A 22290-nucleotide genomic window follows, 5' to 3' on the forward strand; every position below is an offset into this window, starting at 1 on the left:
GGCGATAGAGGGTGATTTTTTATATGTTAAAACCTATCAGCCCGGCGCATGCGCATTATAACTTTGTTCTGATTGGATGTTCAAATGACATGTCAAAAATTATCCGATATGGCAGCTGTGGTTTGGAGGTAAAGGTAAAGGTAAACAAATGTATAATATATTAGTTTTATTGTTGTGAGGACAGAAACAAAAAAGTTTATAAGATTGTAGTGACTTTTAAATAGTTTTTAAAAGCAACAGGTACGTAATAATTGTTAATGTATCATGAGTAAAAACCTACCTATTTGATCTGCCCAAATACATAGTATGTAATACTTTTATTTATATAATTTGATTACCATCAAAATTTCTATCAATATTCACCTAATATATTGTTATTTTACTCTATGTTTTGTTGTATTTTTTCAATTCTAAATCATTTCAATTCAAAATTAAAATAATTTGATCAATTTTCAAAATATCAAAATATCACAAGTTTAATCCGTTTAGTTAGTCGATCTTCGTAAATAATGACACATAGTGTCCGTGGCTAAGCGGAGAAGGCGAATGAATTCCAATACCAACCGCTCTTATCAGCGCTGGTTCGAGTCCCAATAGAAACTTTCTTTTTTGTTTTTTTTTTTAATACATTTTATGATTGTAAGTATATTTATTATATAATTGTATTTTCAGAAAATACGTATTTAGTAAAAAAATTTTCGACAATTAATGTTCAGACATCATTTGTGGCTTGTTTAATGTGTTTGTGTGTGTTTTATTCTTTTATTATTTTAATTTTTGGCACTGTTCTAATAAAAATGTTTGAGAAGTAGTAAGTATAAATTAGTTTAATATTTAAACAAAATATAAATAAAAAGTATATTAATTTCGTTTAAATCATATAATAGAAGATAACTTCTTACGTGCGTACAAAGTACACACACATTCTTTTTTCTCATTAATCGATAGTTTTCGAGTTATAGGCGATTTAAAATCTGAAAAATGCGAAAATACGCATTTTCGAGGCTCAAAAACACATTTAAATTAGTATTTTTGAGATTACCAGACACTTAAATTTAAGTTTAAAAAAATATTTTTTTAGATTCTATGGGACATTCTAAATAAAATAAGTTATCATTTTTCTCAAAAGTTAATAGTTTTAAAGTTGCAAGCGATTTAAAATCCAAAAATACGCATTTTCGGATTTTAAATCGCTTATTAAAACTATTAACTTTTGAGAAAAATCACAAGAAACCTATTTTATTTAGAATGTCCCAAATAATCTAAAAAAATATTTTTCGGAGGAAAATAGGATATTTTTGAAATAGAGTGCTCCGCACCGGCAAAAAAATCGGATGAACATGCATAATGAACAATTAAATAACAATTGTGTAAATTAATAAAGTTAGACCCAATCACTCTTCAGAATCTTGAAAATGAATGTTTAAACTACAATTTAAGTACTTGGCAACCTCAAAGATACTGATTTAAATATGAGTTTTTAAGCCTCGAAAATGCGTATTTTCGCATTTTTCAGATTTTAAATCGCTTATAACTCGAAAACTATCAATTTTTGAGATGACAAAGACACCTTTCTTGTTTAGAATGACCCAAAAAGCCTAAAAAAATATTCTTTGGTTCAAAAAAAAGGTGATCTGTTGTATTTGTTTAAAAAAATGTTTAAACAATTTCTGCCCAAAAATTTCGGCCGACACCCTTCAGATTTCTTAAAGGGACCATTTTTGAATAGGAATCCGCAAAGAAACCGAATCAGAAATTTTTTCAGACGGGAGCAGTCTCACCACATGGACTATGTGTAGCGTGTGGTGTGTATATTGAGTAAATGTCTTGCTAGTTAGTAAAGTCGACTTCATTGTCATTGCAAAGAGACGCTAATTATACCCGAACGTCTGCGGTCCCTCCCGTATAAGTACCCGCGATACCGATCCCAAAAGAATAGAAACTATTTTCATTTATTAATTTTTAATAAATTCGAATAACTCACAATCCTTGGATCCAATAAGGTAGACTCTCTTATAACTAAGCCACAAAAAAAAGTTGTGTTGAAGTGACGCCAGTAGCGACCACTGTCAGTGGACTACGTACATACTACGTAACTAAACTGGCATGGTGTAGAAGACTCTACCATGTCTCAGGATCGAGGCTTCCAAATTTTGATTTATTTTGGAACAGACGTAGGAATTAAGAAAAATTGTGGCACAAATAAGTACATCCTGCTGTAATAAACTAGGCAGACAATATTAATATCAGGAAACAAACCTGTCACGAGTGCGAGCAGAATGGAGAGCACAAAAGAAGAAATTAAAAATTAAAATCAAGTCCATAGTTGAAACAAAAGCAGAAGCAACCAATAACTACGACAAGAATCACAATTAATTAGAGGATAAAAAGGGAATATTGCTTTGAAACACCAAAGATTATATTATAAAAGCCTGACAAGAAATCCCGAATTGTATGTAATAATACCTACCTTCCTTGATAAATTATTTCACTTTTTTACCGTAAAATACAATGACGCGACTTACTACGTATTTATACCGAAACAAGACACACACTAAAAGTGTTTTTGCGTAAAAAAAATAAGCGATAAATTCACTTTATTAAAAGTTTTTTTTTTAATTTTAACAAGAACCGACGCCGAACATGGCCGAACTCAAAATTTTCAAATTCAAAGCCTTCTCGTTTATTTCGTGCGCATTGGTACCAACTGTGTTCATCATGCGCACTTGTACTGGTACCAACTGCTCAGAACAAAATAGAAGGAATAAATTTTATTTACTCTTTGAGTTTGTTTGATTAATTTTTTTTGATTATTCATATTATATTATTAATTATTTAAAATAATTTAAACTGTAAAAATGTGTATGTCATGATTGTAGTTCTCATAAAATTGAAATTAATTTATATTTTGACGTTGACTCTATGCGTTGACTGAAAACTGTAACTGACAGTTGTCTTTTGACATTTTGCAAATGGTTGATGAAAAGTCGTATGATGTGACATTTTTATTGTTTGGCCAATAACATACTAAATAGTTTACTTTTTGTTGTCAATAATTAATGTATTTTTCTACGCACTGCAATAATAAATTATAAAATGAATTATTTAAGGGATAATGGGAGTATGGGGTTAACCTCAGAACAAACTGAGAAAGTTCTTCAACTACAAGACTTAACTGGAATTGAGGACATAACTATATGCAGAGATGTGTTACAAAGACACCAATGGAACCTAGAAGTAGCAGTTCAAGAACAATTAAATATTAGAGAAGGAAGACCTAGCATGTATGCCACTGAAACTAGACCTCCTGCAGTTGTTAGTGATCATTTAGGACAGCATATATTCTATACACCACCTACAGATGGTTCTGGGAGCGGAGTTAGAGGACTTTTTAAAACTGTATTTAATTTCATGTTTAATATGTGCTACAACACACTGATCACATTGCTTCAACTTGGCCGTAGGTTACTCCGTAAGTATCAACTATATACAATACAATAGAACCCCGATTATCCATGAGACAGGATGTTGCAGGGATAATCCAAACATTTATTTTTTATATAATGATACATATGTCACATGTATGAGGCTAGCAGAATAAATAAACTTCGCAAGTTCAAAGTTCAAACTAACTCATAGTTATATATTCGTATGTATTCTGAACAAGTTCAACACATCGACAAAGTCCAAAGGTTTTCGTTGCTCAAGTCTAGTAGAATATTGGCAGCTGCCTCAACCTCTGATTGGTTACTCTTTTGATTGATACTGGCTCATTATTTTCTTCATCTTAACTCTCATTTTCGAATGAATCAGTTTGAAAGGTATGGAACTTTGTATCCAATTTTTGCATTTTGTCGCAAATGAAGTCAATTTCTATACAGCTGTGAAATAAATAAAAATTGCACAATATTTGACATTTTTTAAAATTCTTATGGGGGATGTTAGGGGAAGCCCGAGGGTAGGGGCGGCAAACTTTTTTTCACCTTTTTTCTGTCCCAAAATTGATATTCTCAGCAAAATTCAGCTTGTTCGTATGATTTTTAGAGGTCAAATCTTTCGAGATTGGACTATCTCGAAGTATAGAGTTGCAATTTTAACAATAATAAGAGTTTAATATCAAATCATCGTCCTATAACAGTATTGCCTTCTCTTTCAAAAATCTTGGAAAAAATTATGTACAATAGACTGTATACTCATGTTTCAAAAACTTTAATGGAAGAACAACATGGTTTCATAAACAAAAAATCAACTCAAACAAATCTGTGCATTTTCAGTCACTATATTACTTCATCCATAAATAATTCTCAAGTTGATGTTATCTTTACTGATTTAGCAAAAGCCTTTGATAGAGTAAATCATTCAGTACTATTAAAAAAACTGAGGTCATATGCACTTTCTGACAAACTTATAAAATTCTTTGAATCTCACCTTACCAACCGTACCAATGTAGCCAAATTTGGGAACTGCTACTCAGATAGTTTTATAACCGGGTCAGGTATACCACAAGGTTCCATCCTTGGGCCTTTACTTTTTATTATGTTCATAAATGGCATCACTGGTTATACACTCAGGTGCAAAAAAATCTATCCACTAAAAATTTGGTTATTTTTGAAGTTTCGAAATTCCTAAACCTGTTGTTCGATATAAGTGATTTTTTTTACCACGTTATAGCCTTATTCATTGACAATATCGCTGTAATAATATTGTTGCTAGACAGTCAAACTGCCATTGTATACTGAGTGTACGAATCAAACTGTGTTTTTTCTCAAAGTTTGCATCACCTTGTGGACTATTCTAGCACTTATAAAATACTGAAATTAAAACCTAACTATAGCCTCAGGTTTTCTTAACATTTTGTCTTTCGATGCATTCGCTTATGTTGGATAATAAAAAAGTTAGGTACTTTAACAACAAACTGGCCATGTTCGTCATCAGTACAGGGTTTTTTACACATGAAAATAATGACAGTTTGCTTAATTATCATATGTCTGCAGACGCTTCATTTCTGAGATACTGGATGTTCAATATTTTTTACAAACTGACAATTTATTTATTGCTTTAAAACCAGTTGAGATATGCAAATCAAATTTGGTGGGTTTTAAGACGTAGTTATTGCAAATTTTTTGACATACAATAATTAAGAATTTTATATTCACCATTGGCGTGTGTACAGGTAATATTATGGGTCATAATACCCGTTTGCGTGCCAATGGTGAATATAAAATTCTTAATTGTATGTCAAAAAATGTGCAATAACTACGTCCTAAAACCCACCAAATTTGATTTGCATATCTCAACTGGTTTTAAAGCAATAAATAAATCGTCAGTTTGTAAAAAAATATTTAACATCCCGTATCTCAGAATCGAAGCGTTTGCGGACATTATGATTATAAAGCAAATTGTGATTATTTTCTCATGTAAAATTACCCCATAAAGTTTGTCACACTTATTTAGAAACACCATGTACTGATGATGAACATGGCCAGTTGTTAAAGTACCTAACTTTTTCATTATCCAATATAAGCGAATGAATCGAAAGACAAAATGTTAAGAAAACCTGGGGCTATAGTTAGGTTTTAATTTCAGTATTTTTTAAATGCTAGAATAGTCCACAGGGTGATGCGAACTTTGAGAAAAAGGCACAGTTTGATTCGGACACCTGGTATACAATGACAGTTTGACTGTCTAGCAACAATATTATTACAGCGATATTGTCAATGAATGAGGCTATAACGTGGTAAAAAAAATCAGTTAAATACAACAACAGGTTTAGGAAATTCGAAACTTCAAAAATAACCAAATTTTTAGTGGATAGATTTTTTTGCACCTGAGTGTATAAAATTTGCCAAGTTTCTTCTATTTGCAGACGATTTAAAATTATTTCTTACAATAAAAAACGAACATGACTATATTAATTTACAACAATATATTCAAGGTATATCCGCATTCTGTAAAAATAATGATTTGAACTTAAATGAATCAAAATGTAAACTATTGACTTTTTCTAGAAAGTGAGAAATCATAAGAACAGATTTTTTTTATTATCGAAGTAAAACTTGAAAGGTTAACAAAAATCAGAGATCTAGGGGTGTTATTCACTAGCACATTCTCCTTTAATGAGCACATTCTCAAACTAACTAATGATTGTTATAGATAGTTAGGCTTTATACTAAGATCCAGTAAATAACTTTATTGTGACACTACAATTAAGCTTTTTAATGCATATGTGAGGTCAAAACTTGAATATTGTTGTACCATATGGAGTCCCTCCACCATATCACATGGTGATATGATAGAGAGGATTCAGAAGAAATTTTTAAGGTCTTTATATCCAAAGAAATTTGGGATTTATCCTTTTAAGGTTTCCTATAACTTGCAGAGAATGCTTTTTGATACTGTGTTATTGAGCGAAAGACGTAGAAATGCCCAAATCATTTTCATATTTAATATAGTTCATCAAATCCTAGATTCTCGTACATTTCTTTTATTTATAAATTTTAATGTACCAGACCAAAGACCTAGATGTAGACACACTTTATTTAAAATAACTGAAGAATACACAAACTCCCCCATGGCAAACTGCTTAATGGCAATGAAATTTTATCCTGAGTGAAGACCTTGACCTATATAATATGAAAAAGAGTACTATGTTACATAAACTGTGATACCCTTATTTATTGTTTTAAAGTGTATTTATTTTATTGTATTGTATAAATTATTGTATGTTCTTATTTCTTTGTATTGACCAACTGTGTGTTTATAATTGGCATCTTTGCTGTAAATGTGCAGTATAAATAAATAAATAAAAAATTACCAAGTTTATGTTATACTTTATGTCCCTGTAAGTTGTATCCATATGGAAAACTTTTTTATTATTAATTTTACGAAAAAAAGTTATTCTTCATAAAAAGCTCTGCATGGTCCAAAACCTAAGACTCAACCATCAGATATAAAATTTTATAAATATTATACGAGGTATGCCAAAAAGTTTGAATTTCACTCAAGAGTAAAGTAGCTTTATTTTTCACAATATTGAAAATTGCTATTATGAAAAGTTGTTTGGAATTAAAAATTATATTCTAATATGCAATTACATCCTTTTATTGAAAATTTTTTTTTGGAACATTATGGATAACTAACATTATTTTCAGTTATTTCAATTCTGATAACTCTTTTATTATTAATTTTACGAAAAAAAGTGATTCTTAATAAAAAGTTCTGCATGGTCTGAAACCTAAAATACAACCATCTTATGTCAAATTTTATCAATTTTATACAAGGTATGTCAAAAAATATAAATTTGACTCAAGAGTAAAATACCTTTATTTTTCACAATATCGAAAATTGTTATTATGAAAAGTTATTAATAATTAAAAACCATGTTTCAGTATGTAGTTACATCCTTCTAATTGAAATATTTTGAACTATAAAGGTACTTTACTTTTGGTCTAAATTTATCTTTTTTGACATACCTCGTATAAAATTGACATAAGATGGTTGTATTTTAGGTTTTAGAGTATTTTAGACCATGCAGAACTTTTTACTAAGAATCACTTTTTTCGTAAAATTAATAATAAAAGTGTTATTAGAATTAAAATTACTGAAAATAATGTTAGTTATCCATAATTTTTCAATTTTTTTTTTCAATTAGAAGGATTTAATTACATATTAGAATATAGTTTTTAATTCCAAACAACTTTTCATAATAGCAATTTTCAATATAGTGAAAAATAAAACTACTTTACTCTTGAGTGAAATTCAAACTTTTTGACATACCTCGTATAATATTCATAAAATTTTATATCTGATGGTTGAATCTTAGGTTTTGGACCATGCAGAGCTTTTTATGAAGAATATCTTTTTTTCGTAAAATTAATAATAATAAAAAAGTTTTCCATATCATATGGATACAACTCACAGGGACATACTGTATATGGGAGTGGACTGAAAGACCTCACCGGTCCGCTGGACAGTTAAACGAAATTATTTTACAGTTTTGACCCAATGACACACAGCGATTTTTAATAAGTTTTGTTTTCTGTGTAGGCATACAAGATACTCGCAGACCAAACTACCTGCAAGATGTGATGGATTTTATTAGAGTTTACGAAGAAAAATATCCCAGAATCCATCCTGTATTCTACCAAGGCACCTTCTCCCAAGTATTAAATGATACAAAGAGGGAATTAAGGTTTTTGTTAGTGTATTTACATGATTCCAAAGCACCTGACACAGATAAATTCTGTAACAGGACATTAGCCGATCAAGAAATAATTCGATATGTGAATCAAAACTTTTTATTTTGGGGCTGTTCTGCGTATTCCGATGAAGGTACAAAAACTGCTGCAGCTGTCAGAGCAAGTTCTTATCCATTTTTGGCCGTTTTAGTTCTTAAGGATAATAAGATGACTATTGTTGGTGAGTATATTATTTGAAAGTGAATAGTAACATTCAATAATAGGGAACTTGCACATTTTTTCTTTTATTACATAATAATATTCAGTTTTGTAATAACTGATAAGTTCATAATAACTTAGAAGTACAAATTTAAAATCTTCTGTATTTTAAAATAGTTCAAACGACCCTTGACGTCACATAGTTTAACTATATGGTTCCGTTTATGGTTATATTTAGGTACATTCTTCTTCTTCTTTAGTTTATTGGCCTTCACCTACTTGGGTATTTGGCCAGCTCGTCATCACGGAATAAAGGAAAAATATTTTTATTCTAATGAAATTTATCGTATGTCATTGTAATAAAATATACCAATTTGTTGACATTGCAGTTTGATACAGTTTTTGAAGGAAAGGAAAGAAGGTTTACTATGGAAAATAAAACCTTTTGTAAAAGTACAAATTTTCTAGGAATAGTTCAAACGATCAAAAACACTTGTAACATCACATAACTGTATTTTCCGCTGACGTCTATAATGTCTAATTTAAAATTATATACAATTTTGTTTACTTTGTTGGTTCAGAATGTAAACATATAACCCGATGACATCACGACGCGTTTTGGGTGGCTGGTATAATTTGAATTTGTAATCATCTTTAGGGGCCAAACGAAAGACAAACAAAACTTTCTTATCTTTGATACATGTTTTAAATTATTTTCTGTTGTGATTTATAACATTTTTTTCGAATTTAAAATTTTATGCAAGTTCCCTATTCACATACAGAGGACAATACAATAATTTGTGCTGCCAATACAATAATTTGTATTGCCCTCTTGACAATTTGACATAATTAAAACTGTCAAAGTGTCACTCGGGATTCAAATCAGTATTTTTAGAGTTCTTGTGTGATATTAATTGATACTTTATTTGATTCACAGGTAGGCTAGAAGGATTTACTGATGCAATACTATTAAAACAGAGACTGACGAATATTGTTAGTGAGTACGAGATTAATTTACTAAGTGCGAGAGCTGATAGACTAGAAGCCAGTATTAACAGGTTTGTATATTTTGTTTTTGTGTTTGTATCTAATTTCTTAAGATAAATCTCTTCTTTTTGTATTATACAGTAAACTCCCTCTATAACGAGAACTTGACTAATTATCTCGTTATAAGCTAATCTCGTCATATCAGACAACAGTAATATTGTGCATACATATAAGATGCTAAATATTGTTTGAATGTCGCTTTTGATAAAGAGTCAGTGGATAAACAGGAAGAACTGAAAAAAATAAACTGAACTGGAATAATGATGCGGCTGTAGTTTCATGTTGCAACGAAATTGAAAATGTTTATTCATTTTTGATAAACAGGAAGAAGTTGACAGGCGGTGTAGTTTATTACACCACTGGCCTCGATAAGCACACTGATTTTAGGCATTTCTGTATACAGACAGCTGGGGTATTTATTTATAGCAATCACCGCGAAAAAACAGGTAAGGAAACATGATCTCATTTTCCCTCATTACAGTACCTCTTTATAAGAGAAACCTTGTAATACCCATGTTCGTTATAGAGACTGTATACTGTAGTATTTTATTCTTATGTTTAAATTAATTTACTCAGTTTCATAATCTTAATTTACCAATAAGGCCCTCAAAGTGCTTTGATTTTGACCAATGTAACATACATTATTTGGTGGCTCTATCAATTATGTTTCTAGGTGACATTTGTGGTGGCCATAGCCCAGTGGCTATGGTACTGACTTATCAACCCGGCCGGTCTAGGGTTTGATCTTCCCTTCGTAAAATTTACTGATCCAAAATCTATGAAAAGGTGGTTTATATTGAATGTTTTATTGTCTTTTTTCAATGGGCTATAATATAGACTATAACTTAAAAAATTTAATATTTTATAGTTTTTTCGTTCTCGTCCATAAAAGAAACACTTATTTTTATATTGTTTTCAAAGTGCATTACCTGAATGTTAATCATTTTATCGATAAGAAAAATTTAAGTTAAAAAATTATTGATTAAACTAAAGATTACAAAGTCTAATCTTTTTACCTGCAAGATAAGTTTAATCCATTAATATTTTAGTCTGAAGGAAATTTTGGTATTTTTTGTACAGGAAATCAATTGTTTACTTGAGTGCAAACAAACAACAAACTTTTGAATGCTAATTTCGTATTTTATTTTTATGAATTGACAAAAAAACAAACAGTTTATAATTAACATCAAATCAGTTGCCATTAAATAAATAATATTTCATTCTATAGCTACATGTAGTATAATAGTAAATTATCTTTTACTATTAATTTATGAGTTAGTGCAAATGAACCTAATTCCGGAGAATATTTGACACCTTTTAAAAATCGTTGACACAATGCTTTGGCATTTTCTAGCCGTTCTGTTTTCTTCCTCTTTATAAGCAATTCTGCTGGTTCATTCTCAGATTGATACCTCGGAAGGTTATCACTAAACTCAGAGTCGGAAGCTAAATCAAAGTGGCATAAACAACAATGTAAAGAAGTTGAGAACTACGAGCGTATCTATGACGCATTCAATAAGCACAAAAAACTGAAAGAAGTTGCAGGACTGAATAAAAAATGTAAACCTCCACTAATCGAAGATAAAAACGGAAAAATTGTAATCGATATCGAAGGTCAACTAATACGATGGACTGAATATATAAAGGAATTATTCGATGATGAAAGATACGAACTAAGGAAGAAGTGCAATACGCTATAAAGAACGCAAAAAATGGCAGGGCGATCGGACCAGATGGAATTTACGTAGAAACACTAAAGCTTTTAGGTACCGAGGGCATTAAGATACTTACGAAATTATTCAACTTAATCTATGAAAGCGGAAAAATTCCTAAAGATTGGCTTACATCCTCATTTGTTGTACTCCAAAAAAAACACGGAGCCACAAAATGCAGCGACTATCGCACCATCAGCCTAATGAGTCATGTATTGAAAACTTTTCTCAGAATAAAGGCTGTATGACACTATGCATTTTCTTGTATCGTTTCTGATATGTCAAAAAAATGCATAGTGTCATACACAGATACAAGAAACGATATCAGAAATGATACAAGAATTTGAGTCAGGCACAGATTCTTGTACAAGAACTGCGCCAATTTCTGCGCAAAGAGCAAAAACGTAAAACCTGCTGGTAAAATATCTAAATGTCATAATGGCGGCTGAAAATGAGATCATATGATTTATGTCTTGATGAATTTATTTGTGTTTTTGTAGGTATTATTTATAAATCTTTTATTGATACTTAATATACCGTTTGGTATGGACTAATGTTCTACTAATAACCATATATTTAGCTCCTAGTAAAGTTCAAACTATGTATAACTTTGGGTTTCGTGTTGCATAATTTTTTAATAGAGGAAAATAGGATAGTTCCTAATTTGGATCAAACTGAAGATAATTCTAATGCAAATATTTTAGCACAAATATCAAAACAAAATAAAAAACAAATAATCAACAGTCAACGTAAAAATTCTGGTTAACATTAAAATGTTAAATTTGTGTTTTTAAAAGTTTATAAATTTTATAAAATCCTTAAAATCAGCTGTAGACGAAGTACTACCATACCAATGTAACGTGACGCAGGGTGACAAACAAAATTTCGACCAATCACGTGCCGAATTTCATACAATTTTCGATACAAGAACTTGCATAGTGTCATACAGGGCACAAATGTACGTATGAGAAATGATACAAGAAAATGTATACAAGAAACGATATCAGAAACGATATTAGAAATGATACAAGAAAATGCATAGTGTCATACAGCCTTAATTCATCAAAGAATATATAGAAAAATTGAGGAAAGAATCTCAAATACTCAATTCGTTTTTCGCTATGGCCTTGGAACGCACTTCGTGATGCACTATTCGCAACCCAAGTTTTAATTCAAAGATGCAGAGATGTAAATCAAGACGTTTTCATGTGCGCGATTGATTTTGAAAAGGCCTTTGATAAAGTTCGCCATGAAAAAATGCTACATATTCTCAAGACTGCCGGTCTGGACGGTAGGGACATTACAATAATTGCAAATTTGTATTGGGGCCAGGCTGCGTGTGTTAGGGTTGGGAATCAGTGCTGTGAAGAAGTAAAAATCAAGCGTGGAGTTCGACAAGGCTGTATATTGTCACCACTGTTGCTTAATCTTTACGCTGAAACAATCTTAAATCAAGTGTTGGAAAACGCAAAAGAGGGCATACTCATTAATGGTATGCTTATGAACAATATCAGATACGCAGATGACACCTTGTTAGTGACAGGATCAATTGAACATCTTCAAGCGTTATTGAACCGAATGGTGGCGTTCTGCGCGATATATGGACTCAAACTCAACGCAAGAAAAACAAAGTTTATGGTTATTAGTAAACAGTAAACAAGCAGCTGTAAATAATTTTATTTTAATTTATTTATCATACGGGAAAACCCCATTAAAAGTGTAATTATAAAGTAAATAATAATAATAACTAGTATCAACACAAAAAAGTAGTACACATAAGTAGATACAATGCAATAATACAAACAATCACAATATACCTAAAATATAAGATGTAACAAATATACCTAACATATAACACTAAATTTAACAAGACGTATTAACAATAATGAAACAGACATTTTTGCAACAATGAACATCATAAAGCCAGAGATTTCTTCAGTTGATCCAATGAAATATTGAAAACATCAACATTACTAATATTCGTAATTCGGTAATTACATATCTATCGACTGGGCTATGAAAACCATAGGATGTTCTGTGGTAAGAGACATTGAATGTTTTATGATAGCGAAGGGCTCGATAGGGAACATTAAAATCAATTTGGCGCAAGAGACTTGGACAATCAATTTGTGCGTTAATCAACTTATGCAGAAAGACCGTAATAATAACTATAACGTAACAATCGGTAATGACTCAGTTGAACGAGTAAGTAATCTTGTATATCTGGTTACTCATATTAATGAAAGCTGGAACCCTAGTACAGGAATAAAAAGTAGAATTGCCAAAGCAAGAACAAGTTTTATGAAATTTAAGAAAATCATGTGCAGTCATGATCTAAATTTGGAACTTCGCATAAGAATGGTTCGATGTTATATATTCCCAGTACTACTTTACGGGGTTGAAGCATGGACACTGACAGCATTTGAGATGTGGGTCTACCGCCGTATTCTGAAGATCAGTTGGGTAGAAAGAGTCACAAACGAAAGGGTTTTGCACCGTTTGAATAAAAGTTGCGAAGTAGTGAACACGGTTAAAAGGCGCAAATTGAAATACTTTGGTCATATAATGCGTCACCCAGAAAAATATGACATACTTCACCTTGTCATACAAGGTAAAATAATGGGGAAAAGAAGTGTGGGCCGCCGTACAACTTCTTGGCTTAAAAACCTACGCCAATGGTTTGGGAAAACTAGCACTAAACTATTTCGTGCGGCTGTAAATAAGACAGTTATTGTTAATATGCTGGGCAACATGAGAGCCAACGATCGACAAGCGGTCTCGGCCCCTTAAGAAGAAGAAGAAGAAGGTTGTCACTCTACCTTTTGTTAGGTCATCCGATACTTCTTCTACTGATTGGTGGTTTATCTCTTACTGGCTTGACCACACGTATCTCCCCCATTCTGCTTAAGTTGTTATTTTATCCTTTTTTTCTATTTAGTGTTCATTCGTTTATACCGTGTATGTTACATTGTCTTCTAATGTCGTCACCCCTCTTTAGATCTCTTAGCATATTTCCTATAATTCTTCTCAGTACTCTCATCTCTGCAGTTTCTAGTAGTCTTATGTGGCTGTCATCATCATCATCATCATCATCACTGGCTCGACAACCCTTTCTGGGTCTTGGCCTGTTCCAGGATTCTTCTCCATTCTGATCTGTTTCGTGCTTTTTTTCTCCAGTTTTTTATTTTTTAGGTTATTATATGTGGCTGTATCGGGTCTTATTTCATGTCATTGTTGGTCTTACACTGGCTTTATAAAATCTTGACTTCATGTAGGTATAAATATATCGGTTTCGCAATATAATGTTATTAAGACATCCTGCCAGTCTGTTTGCTTTTTGTATTTGATTTCTTAGGTATTTTATTTCCATGACTTGTTCAATACTAATGCCATCAATTTATATTTTACATCTGATGGGTTCTTTGCTGATTACTATTGTTTTAGTTTTCTGAGATGAAATTGTTATATTGAATTCTTTTGCTCTTATGTTAAATCTGTGGACTAATCTCTGCAGACTCTCTTCCATGATATCATGACATCCATGATAAAATTGAAGAGCATTGATTACACAAAAGGCCGTTGATTACACAAAAATATGCTCTAAACCAGCGGTTTCCAACCTTTTTTAGCATGAGGCACACTAAGTCAAAAACGGGTTCAGCCACGGCACACTTTTGTAAATAATCTGTATAATGATAGCGAGTATAATCAAATTTCGCGGCACACCTACAGGGACTTCAGGGCACACCAATGTGCCACGGCACACTGGTTGGGAACCTCTGCTCTAAACCTAAATGTCAGTTTCAGGGTTTCAGTTGTCATGTCCCATATATCACAAAGAAATGATCCATGGTTTATATGAGAATTCGTCTGGTTTGTGTTGATATGCATGAAGTTTTGATATGTATTATTTTTGTTGAGTCCTTGTTTAAGCCAATTCTATACTTATATTGTTTTCCTGTAGATCACTGAGGTTTCAACAAGATGAAGCGTTTGAGGAGAGTTTAAGAGCTGACCAAGAAAAAGAAAGGAGGCGTGAGCAAGAAAGAAGGGCCAAAGAGGAAGAGCTTCGTAAAGTAGAAGAGGTAGGCAATTAGATATACACCCTTTAAATGGCAACAGTGTGCGATAGACTTAAAACATTAGCAAGTTTGATCAAGATTCTTGATCAATCTTTTCTTGCATAATCGCTTAAATCATTCATTAACTTAATTAATATGATTATTTTTTCACTAACTATATATTCGGTAATTTTAATAATTTATATTCTGCAAAAAAAGCTAATAACTTCAAATTTCAGGAAAAACTCGCCGAGCAAGCGCGCAGAGAAAGCTTGGCACAAGAAAAAATTAATTCCTTACAAAGAGTCCCGCCAGAGCCAGAAGCGAGCCACCCTGATGCTGTGCATGTAGTTTTCAAATTGCCTTGTGGTAGCAGACTTGAGAGACGATTTCTCAAATCACATTCCTTAGAGGTAAGCGGTAAATTGCTTCATAATGATAAATAGCATGGCCCATCACCAAATGTATTCAAAAACTAGGACTACGTGTCTTGAATATAAGAAGTACATATTGCAAGTTTTACTTAAGAGGGGTTTGAAAATTTTGAAATCTTTTAAATAAGAGTACATAACTTTAAAAATACTCTCTGAACATTTCAGATTGATATCTATGATTGAAAATATATGATCTATTGATTTCTATGAAAAATAAATGAATATTTATTTGGATCCGCCACTGGGCACTAGTGAAAAACGTTCAACAGATGTTCTTATTCTCTTTTGTAAATTACTCCGCGATTCAAAAACATATTTCGGTGTGCATCACTTTACGGTTTGACAGACAAAAAAGAAATTGAAAATAAAAGTTGTCAAAACAATAAACGCGCTTTTCTCAAAAGTGCTTTTTTCAAAGGTGGTGCACACTATAACTCAAAAACTACTTGACCGATCTCCCTGAAATTTTGCAAAAATTTTCTTTGGACTTTTCGTGAGAGATTTCGTGACGCTGTTGAGATATTTTTTGTTTTATGCTTATTTTTTGTTTAACAATAATAAATAAAATATCTTGATTTTCGCCTTCTTTTAACATAAATTTGGGTTATTTTGACTTCTGAGTGATACCAAAAACTCAAAAATCGTTTAAACTAAAAAAACTCGACAGTGAAACCTCAAGAAACTCATAAGCTAATAAAATATTTTTGAGTTTTTTGGTTCACATGCAAAACCGCAAAATCCATTTTTTTCGCAGGTGTGTAAAAATTTGTTAGCTTATTTTTCAATATTTTGCCATATTTTGCCCCCCTCCCCATAAACTGCGACAGAATTAATGAGATTTTTAAAATTCATATAATTTTTAATGCTAACTGTACAGAGTGTCCCGGAAAATAGTGCGTTCCTTAAAGGTGTGGGTAGAATGCACCATTTAAAACAAAACTTTTTTATAAATTTGTTTTCTAAAATCATCTGTTGCCTCAAAAAAAATAAAATAATGCCTTTTACTAAAATTTACATTTGGCAACACGGCATTATTTATTTTGACATAGCGAAGATATTTAAAATTGTAAACACAAACAGTCATATCATAATTACCTGTAACCCGAGAATCTCGTGTTGTTGTGGTATTGTCATGATTTCGATCGCAAGTATCATGTTAATTACGTACCTATAGTGTATAATTAGTGCAAGATTTAGGTGCACCAAGGCGATTTACCTCGAAGTTTAAGGGTTTGTAGATGGTTTCAAAACAAAATGTGTAAAGTGTTGTGTGCAGATAAAGCTTGTTTTACGAGAAATGGTGTGTGTGACAGTGTGTGTGCTTTACTTTTATAATGCCAAAAGTATTAATGTATGGGCTGGGATTATTAGTAATCATCTGATTGAACCACTCGAACTTCCCAGAAGATTGAATGGAGAAATAATATAGTACTCAAATTTTTTGTAACATGTTCTACTGATAGATACTTCTTGAAGACGTAGCTTGATTGTAATAAAAAAAATTTCATGTAAGTTAAAACACTATACAAACCTTATTTATTAGATATTTAATAAACACAAATATTATGCTGTTTTTCTATCACTGTTATCAGTATTTTATCAATACATATTATGCCTAATGGTCGATGATTCATGATAGTTGAGTTCCAGTAAAATTATTTTTACACAGAAGAAGGAACACAGCGTTGCCGGCTGTATTTGCATTTCTGTGGACATTAATCAAATGCATTAAAATTAATAAATTATTTTTTTGAAAACGGTTGACTTTACAAAAAAAATTCAGAATTTTTTGCTCTAAATGGTGCACTTAGCCCGTACCTTGAAGGAGCGCACTATTTTCCGGGACAACCTGTATAAAAATCGAAAAAATGGAAATAAACTTAACTTTTAATAATAACCATTTTATTTAATTATTTTATTTTGCGTATATTTTTTATTTGATGTTTTTTACAGTCGGTGTTTTACTTCGTATTTTGCCATCCAAATGCACCAGATTCGTTCGAAATCACCACCAATTTTCCAAAACGGGTGTTGGATTGTCGTCAAGAAAGCCAAGATATTATACTAACGCTGGAACAGGCAGGTTTAAAAAATAGAGAAGTTCTCTTCATAAACGACCTAGATGCTTAACTTTTTCAAAATCAAGAAGCCTAAGAACTTTCAACAATCGAAACTGTTGGTTACCTTGAACAGATTTATGCACATTCGTTTATACTATTTTTACAGAAGATATGTGCGAGTACCCAGCCATATTTTAGTGATATAATATTTCTTTTGTGGCCTACCTTTCATCAAGTGCTTTCTTTCACCTCTCCCGTAATGTATTAAGCAAAAAATTATAATAAATGTTTTCAATAGATGTATAATTGTCAGGTATTACCAACAAGAGAGATTTCTATACTATTTTTACTACAAAAACACTCTGACGTCATTCAATATTTCTGACGTCAGAGCATTGGCAAAACATTAGAACATGACTTTTCATCATGGCCATGTTTCTTGTACAGTGAGAAGCTAGGTAGCATTATTTGTCAGAGATCTTTTTCTTTGTTCTTATCTACTGTGACAAGTAATAATGCATAGCTTCTCGCTGTCAAGAAACATGGCCATGATGAAAAGTCATATTCTAATGTTTTGGCAATGCTCTGACGTCAGAAATCTTGAATGACGTTAGCTTATTTTTGTAGTGAACAAACCATAATCACAAACATACTTTCAGGAAAAAAATCGGGATTAAGGGTTTTTGGAAATGTTAAAGGGTCAAGAAAGGATATGGCATTTTCTTAACAAACACCTATGTTAAATGGTCAAATTAAAGAAAAAATGCTAAATATATTCCATTGCTATCAACTTTTTGATAAACTGCTAGTTAAGTGTATTGAAATATTTTGTTTGCAGGTTAACTGTTTTGTAGCCTTTTTGTGTTTTTCTTTTTCTCACGTTTATTTTTCTTTTCTTCCAGTTATTTTTTTGCTACTTATCTCAAATTAAGCTTAACTTAAACGTTCTAATATACAGTTAGACCAGGCGGATCTGTAAAAAAACGTCTATTTTTGGATGTGCGAGATGGCATTCGGATTTTTGCAGATAAAGTTAGGTGACAACTTCAATAATAATAATTGACTTATGCTCCTTCTCAAATATGCCCAGAACATTAATAAAAAAATTAAAATATTTAAAAATTTCGAAGAACATCGATTTTTTTCTACTTTCTTTGCTTATAACTTTAAAACGATTCATTTTGGAACAAAGTCGTAGCGAAATAAAATACAGATAATTGAATTTTCTATGACAAACGACTGGTTAAAAATGTCATTAAGCTATTACCCTTTCTGCAAAATAGCAATAAATACAAAATAAGGGGGCAAAATAAGCCCGTTTTTATTCAATGTTTTTCAACCACTTTGGTTGCACTTAGAACTTTCGTAACTCGATTAGAAAATTGTTACAACATACTTAAATCGTTCACCAAATTTCATTAAAATCGACCTGATGGATTTTGCAGAATAATTTTGCAATCTAAATTTTTTTTAAGTTCAAATTTTTTAAAAACTTTCTGAAGAAAACTAGACCATCTAGAAGTTTGCAAATTTTTTTACATATAAAGAGATTCTCTACCTATCTAATACACTTTACAGAATTAAAATCGGATTATTTAAGCGGCCTCAGCACTGTTTTTAAGTTTTAAACAATTTTTTGGCTTATAAACAAATACAGTGACAACGTTTGAGTTGGCATAAATTAATTTTCTCAAGAATAGGCGTCTCTGGAGATAAATCCAGAAACAGGTCAATTTTTATTTTTAATTTCCAATTTTTTGGTATATATATCATACTAGTGATGTCATCCATCTGAGGGTGATGACGTAATCGATGATTTTTAAAATAAGAATAGGTGCCGTGTGATAGCTCAATCGAAAGGCTATTCAATTTTGTATTCACTAATATAGACATTGACACAATTATTTATACAGGGTTTGAATTAAAAAAAAATTGAATTAAATTAATTCCAATATTTAGATTACGTTATCACACCCAGATGGATGACGCCACTAGTATGATATTTATGCCAATAAATTATAATTTAAAAATAAAAATCGATCTGTTTCGGGATTTATCTCCAGAGTCTCCCATTCTCAAGAAAATGAATTTATTTCAACTCAAACGTCCTCACTGCATTTGTTTATAAATCAAAACATTGTTTATAACTTTAAAATAGTGCTGATGCCGCTTAAATAATCCGATTTTAATTCTGTAAAGTGTATTAGATAGGTAGAGCGCCTCTTGATATGTAAAAAATTAGCCAACTTCTAAATGGTCTACTTTTTGTTCAGAAAGTTTTTAAAAAATTCGAACTTTTTAAAAAAAATTTAGATTGCAAAATTATTATGCAAAATCTATTAGGTCGATTTTAATGAAATTTGGTGGACGGTTTAAGTATGTTTTAAGAATTTTCTAAGCCAATTATGAAGGTTCTAAATGCAACCAAAGTGGTTGAAAAACATTGAATAAAAACAGTCTTTTTTTCCCCCTTATTTTCTATTTATTGCTATTTTGCAGAAAGGGTAATAATTTAAGACATTTTAAACCAGTCGTATATTATACAAAGTTCAATTTTCTTTATTTTCTTTATCTACGACTTCGTTCCAAAATGAATCGTTTTTTAAAGTTATAAGCAATGAAAGTAGAAAAAAAATCGATATTTTTCGAAATTTTTAAATATTTAAATTTTTTTATTAATGTTCCGGGCATATTTGAGAAGGAGCATAAGTCAATTATTATTGTTGAAGTTGTCACCTAACTTTATCTGCAAAAATCCGAATGCCACCTCTCACATACACCTCAAAACAGATCCGCCCTAGTCTAAATCAACTCAAATGCTCTCTCGTAGTTCACAAACAATGCGACCAGTGCCTTGTTCTATTCCACCGTTTTTCTACATTCCAAATTGTACAAAAAATTCACAAAATGCCACCAGTTTTCACCAGTTATGAATTAAATTTTAAGTACTTGTACTCTAAATTTACAATCAAGATGCAGTAGAAATAAACAAACCAAGACACGTTAAATGCTACTAGGAGCACTCCCGAATCATAATTTACAATGTATATACATTGTAAATCCCAAATAATGATTTCCAACGTTTATAAATTGTAAATTATGGTTCGGGAGTGCTCCTAGTAGCATTTAACGTGTTTTGGTTTGTTTATTTCTACTGCTTCTTGATTGTAAATTTAGTATAGGTGTAAACAGAAAATACCATATTCTCTATTAGACTATTTAAAGATATTAGAATTTGTTAAAATCCCATCACATACATTTAGACAATAAATATTTTTTCTTAATTTTTGTGTTGATTTCGTTTATTTTTTATTATTATTGTTCGTTAGTATCGATTAAGATCGATCGCTTTAAATAAATAATGTCTGAACAAACTGAGGATGTTGATATCGATTAAGTTACTGTAAAACTGTTTTTTTATGGTATTTAAATCTTTTTGAAATAAACTACATTTTAAAATACCTCTTCGCCATTCCAGGATGGTTAAATCGTTTAGTATGTTTTATTACTTTTAAAATCAATATTCTACGCAGCAGAAGGCAAAAATGATATTAAGAGGAAACAGTAGCGATCAACAGGTGGCAAAAACGCGTTCCAAGATTGCGGCTGTAATTTTGAATATTTTTTCGAGATATTTGGCACACGTATTCGTAATATAATAAAGAATGGCGGTACAGAGCCCAATTTGTAAAATATATTAATATGTGGAAATTACTCTGTAATTAAATACAATATTTAAAAAACGAGCCTGTACCGCCATTAAGAAGATCAAAAAAATACACTTTCTTCAAATAAACTTTTTTATCCGATGCCTAAATTTTGTGTCATTTTGGAACTACTAAAATTTTTTATTTCATTAGTAGTTCCAAAATGACACAAAATCTAGGCATCGGATAAAAAAGTTTATTTGAAGAAAGTGTATTTTTTTGTTCTTCGTAATGGCGGTACAGGCTTGTTTTTAAATTTTGTATTTCATAACAGAGTAATTTCCACATATTAATATATTTTTCAAATTGGGCTCTGTGCCGCCATTCTTTACTATATTACGAATACGTGTGCCAAATATCTCGAAAAAATATTCAAAATTACAGCCGCAATCTTGGAACGCGTTTTCGCTACCTGTTGATCGCTACTGTTTCCTCTTAAGCGCAAAATTTACTGTTTTAACTGTGCCTTCGTGACAGGAATCTATGTTACAGATTGCACTAAACAATAGCATCCCTATTTATGAAAATATAATTGTCAATAACTATTATGCCATATTTATAATAATGCTCATATTTGTTTTGGAATTGCATATGGAAATTTTACACCTGTTGTTGTAATGAAGTTGCTGATTTGAATCCGCAAAAAAATATATTTGAAAATACACGAATCATAAAAAGTCTCGCATAATTTTTCAAACAGAAAAAAGTTTAAAAATAATTTTTAATTTTTAGCAGAATGTTATAGTCTAGTCGCAACATAGGGGTCCTGTGGACACTTTTAGTCCCGTGGACAATTTTAGTTCGCCGCGATTTGATGGTGGTATTATAGGTTTTTTGGGTCGCTGATTTCAATGGAAGTGGTCTGGAAGCCCA

General features: G+C 31.2%; 1 protein-coding gene across 1 annotated transcript; it reads left to right on the forward strand.

Annotated features, from left to right (window-relative positions):
* The first annotated feature begins 2954 nt into the window (after nucleotides 1-2954).
* Nucleotides 2955-20994, forward strand: LOC126887499 (FAS-associated factor 2). Its single transcript, XM_050655112.1, has 6 exons — nucleotides 2955-3472; nucleotides 8047-8418; nucleotides 9334-9454; nucleotides 15120-15240; nucleotides 15456-15629; nucleotides 17604-20994. The coding sequence occupies exons 1-6, from the start codon at nucleotides 3097-3099 to the stop codon at nucleotides 17778-17780; spliced, it is 1341 nt and encodes a 446-aa protein (XP_050511069.1). The 5' UTR covers nucleotides 2955-3096; the 3' UTR covers nucleotides 17781-20994.
* The last annotated feature ends 1296 nt before the right edge of the window (nucleotides 20995-22290 follow it).

Source organism: Diabrotica virgifera, chromosome 6 (genome assembly GCF_917563875.1).
Source record: "Diabrotica virgifera virgifera chromosome 6, PGI_DIABVI_V3a".
In the NCBI taxonomy this organism is placed as follows: domain Eukaryota; kingdom Metazoa; phylum Arthropoda; class Insecta; order Coleoptera; family Chrysomelidae; genus Diabrotica; species Diabrotica virgifera.

Excerpts from the sequence above, each read along its gene's own strand:
- LOC126887499 (XM_050655112.1), top strand. The coding sequence starts at position 3,097 with ATGAATTATTTAAGGGATAATGGGAGTATGGGGTTAACCTCAGAACAA. Across the intron at positions 9,455-15,119 it reads CTAGAAGCCAGTATTAACAG|ATCACTGAGGTTTCAACAAG; the intron begins GTTTGTATATTT and ends GTTTTCCTGTAG. Across the intron at positions 15,241-15,455 it reads AGCTTCGTAAAGTAGAAGAG|GAAAAACTCGCCGAGCAAGC; the intron begins GTAGGCAATTAG and ends TTCAAATTTCAG.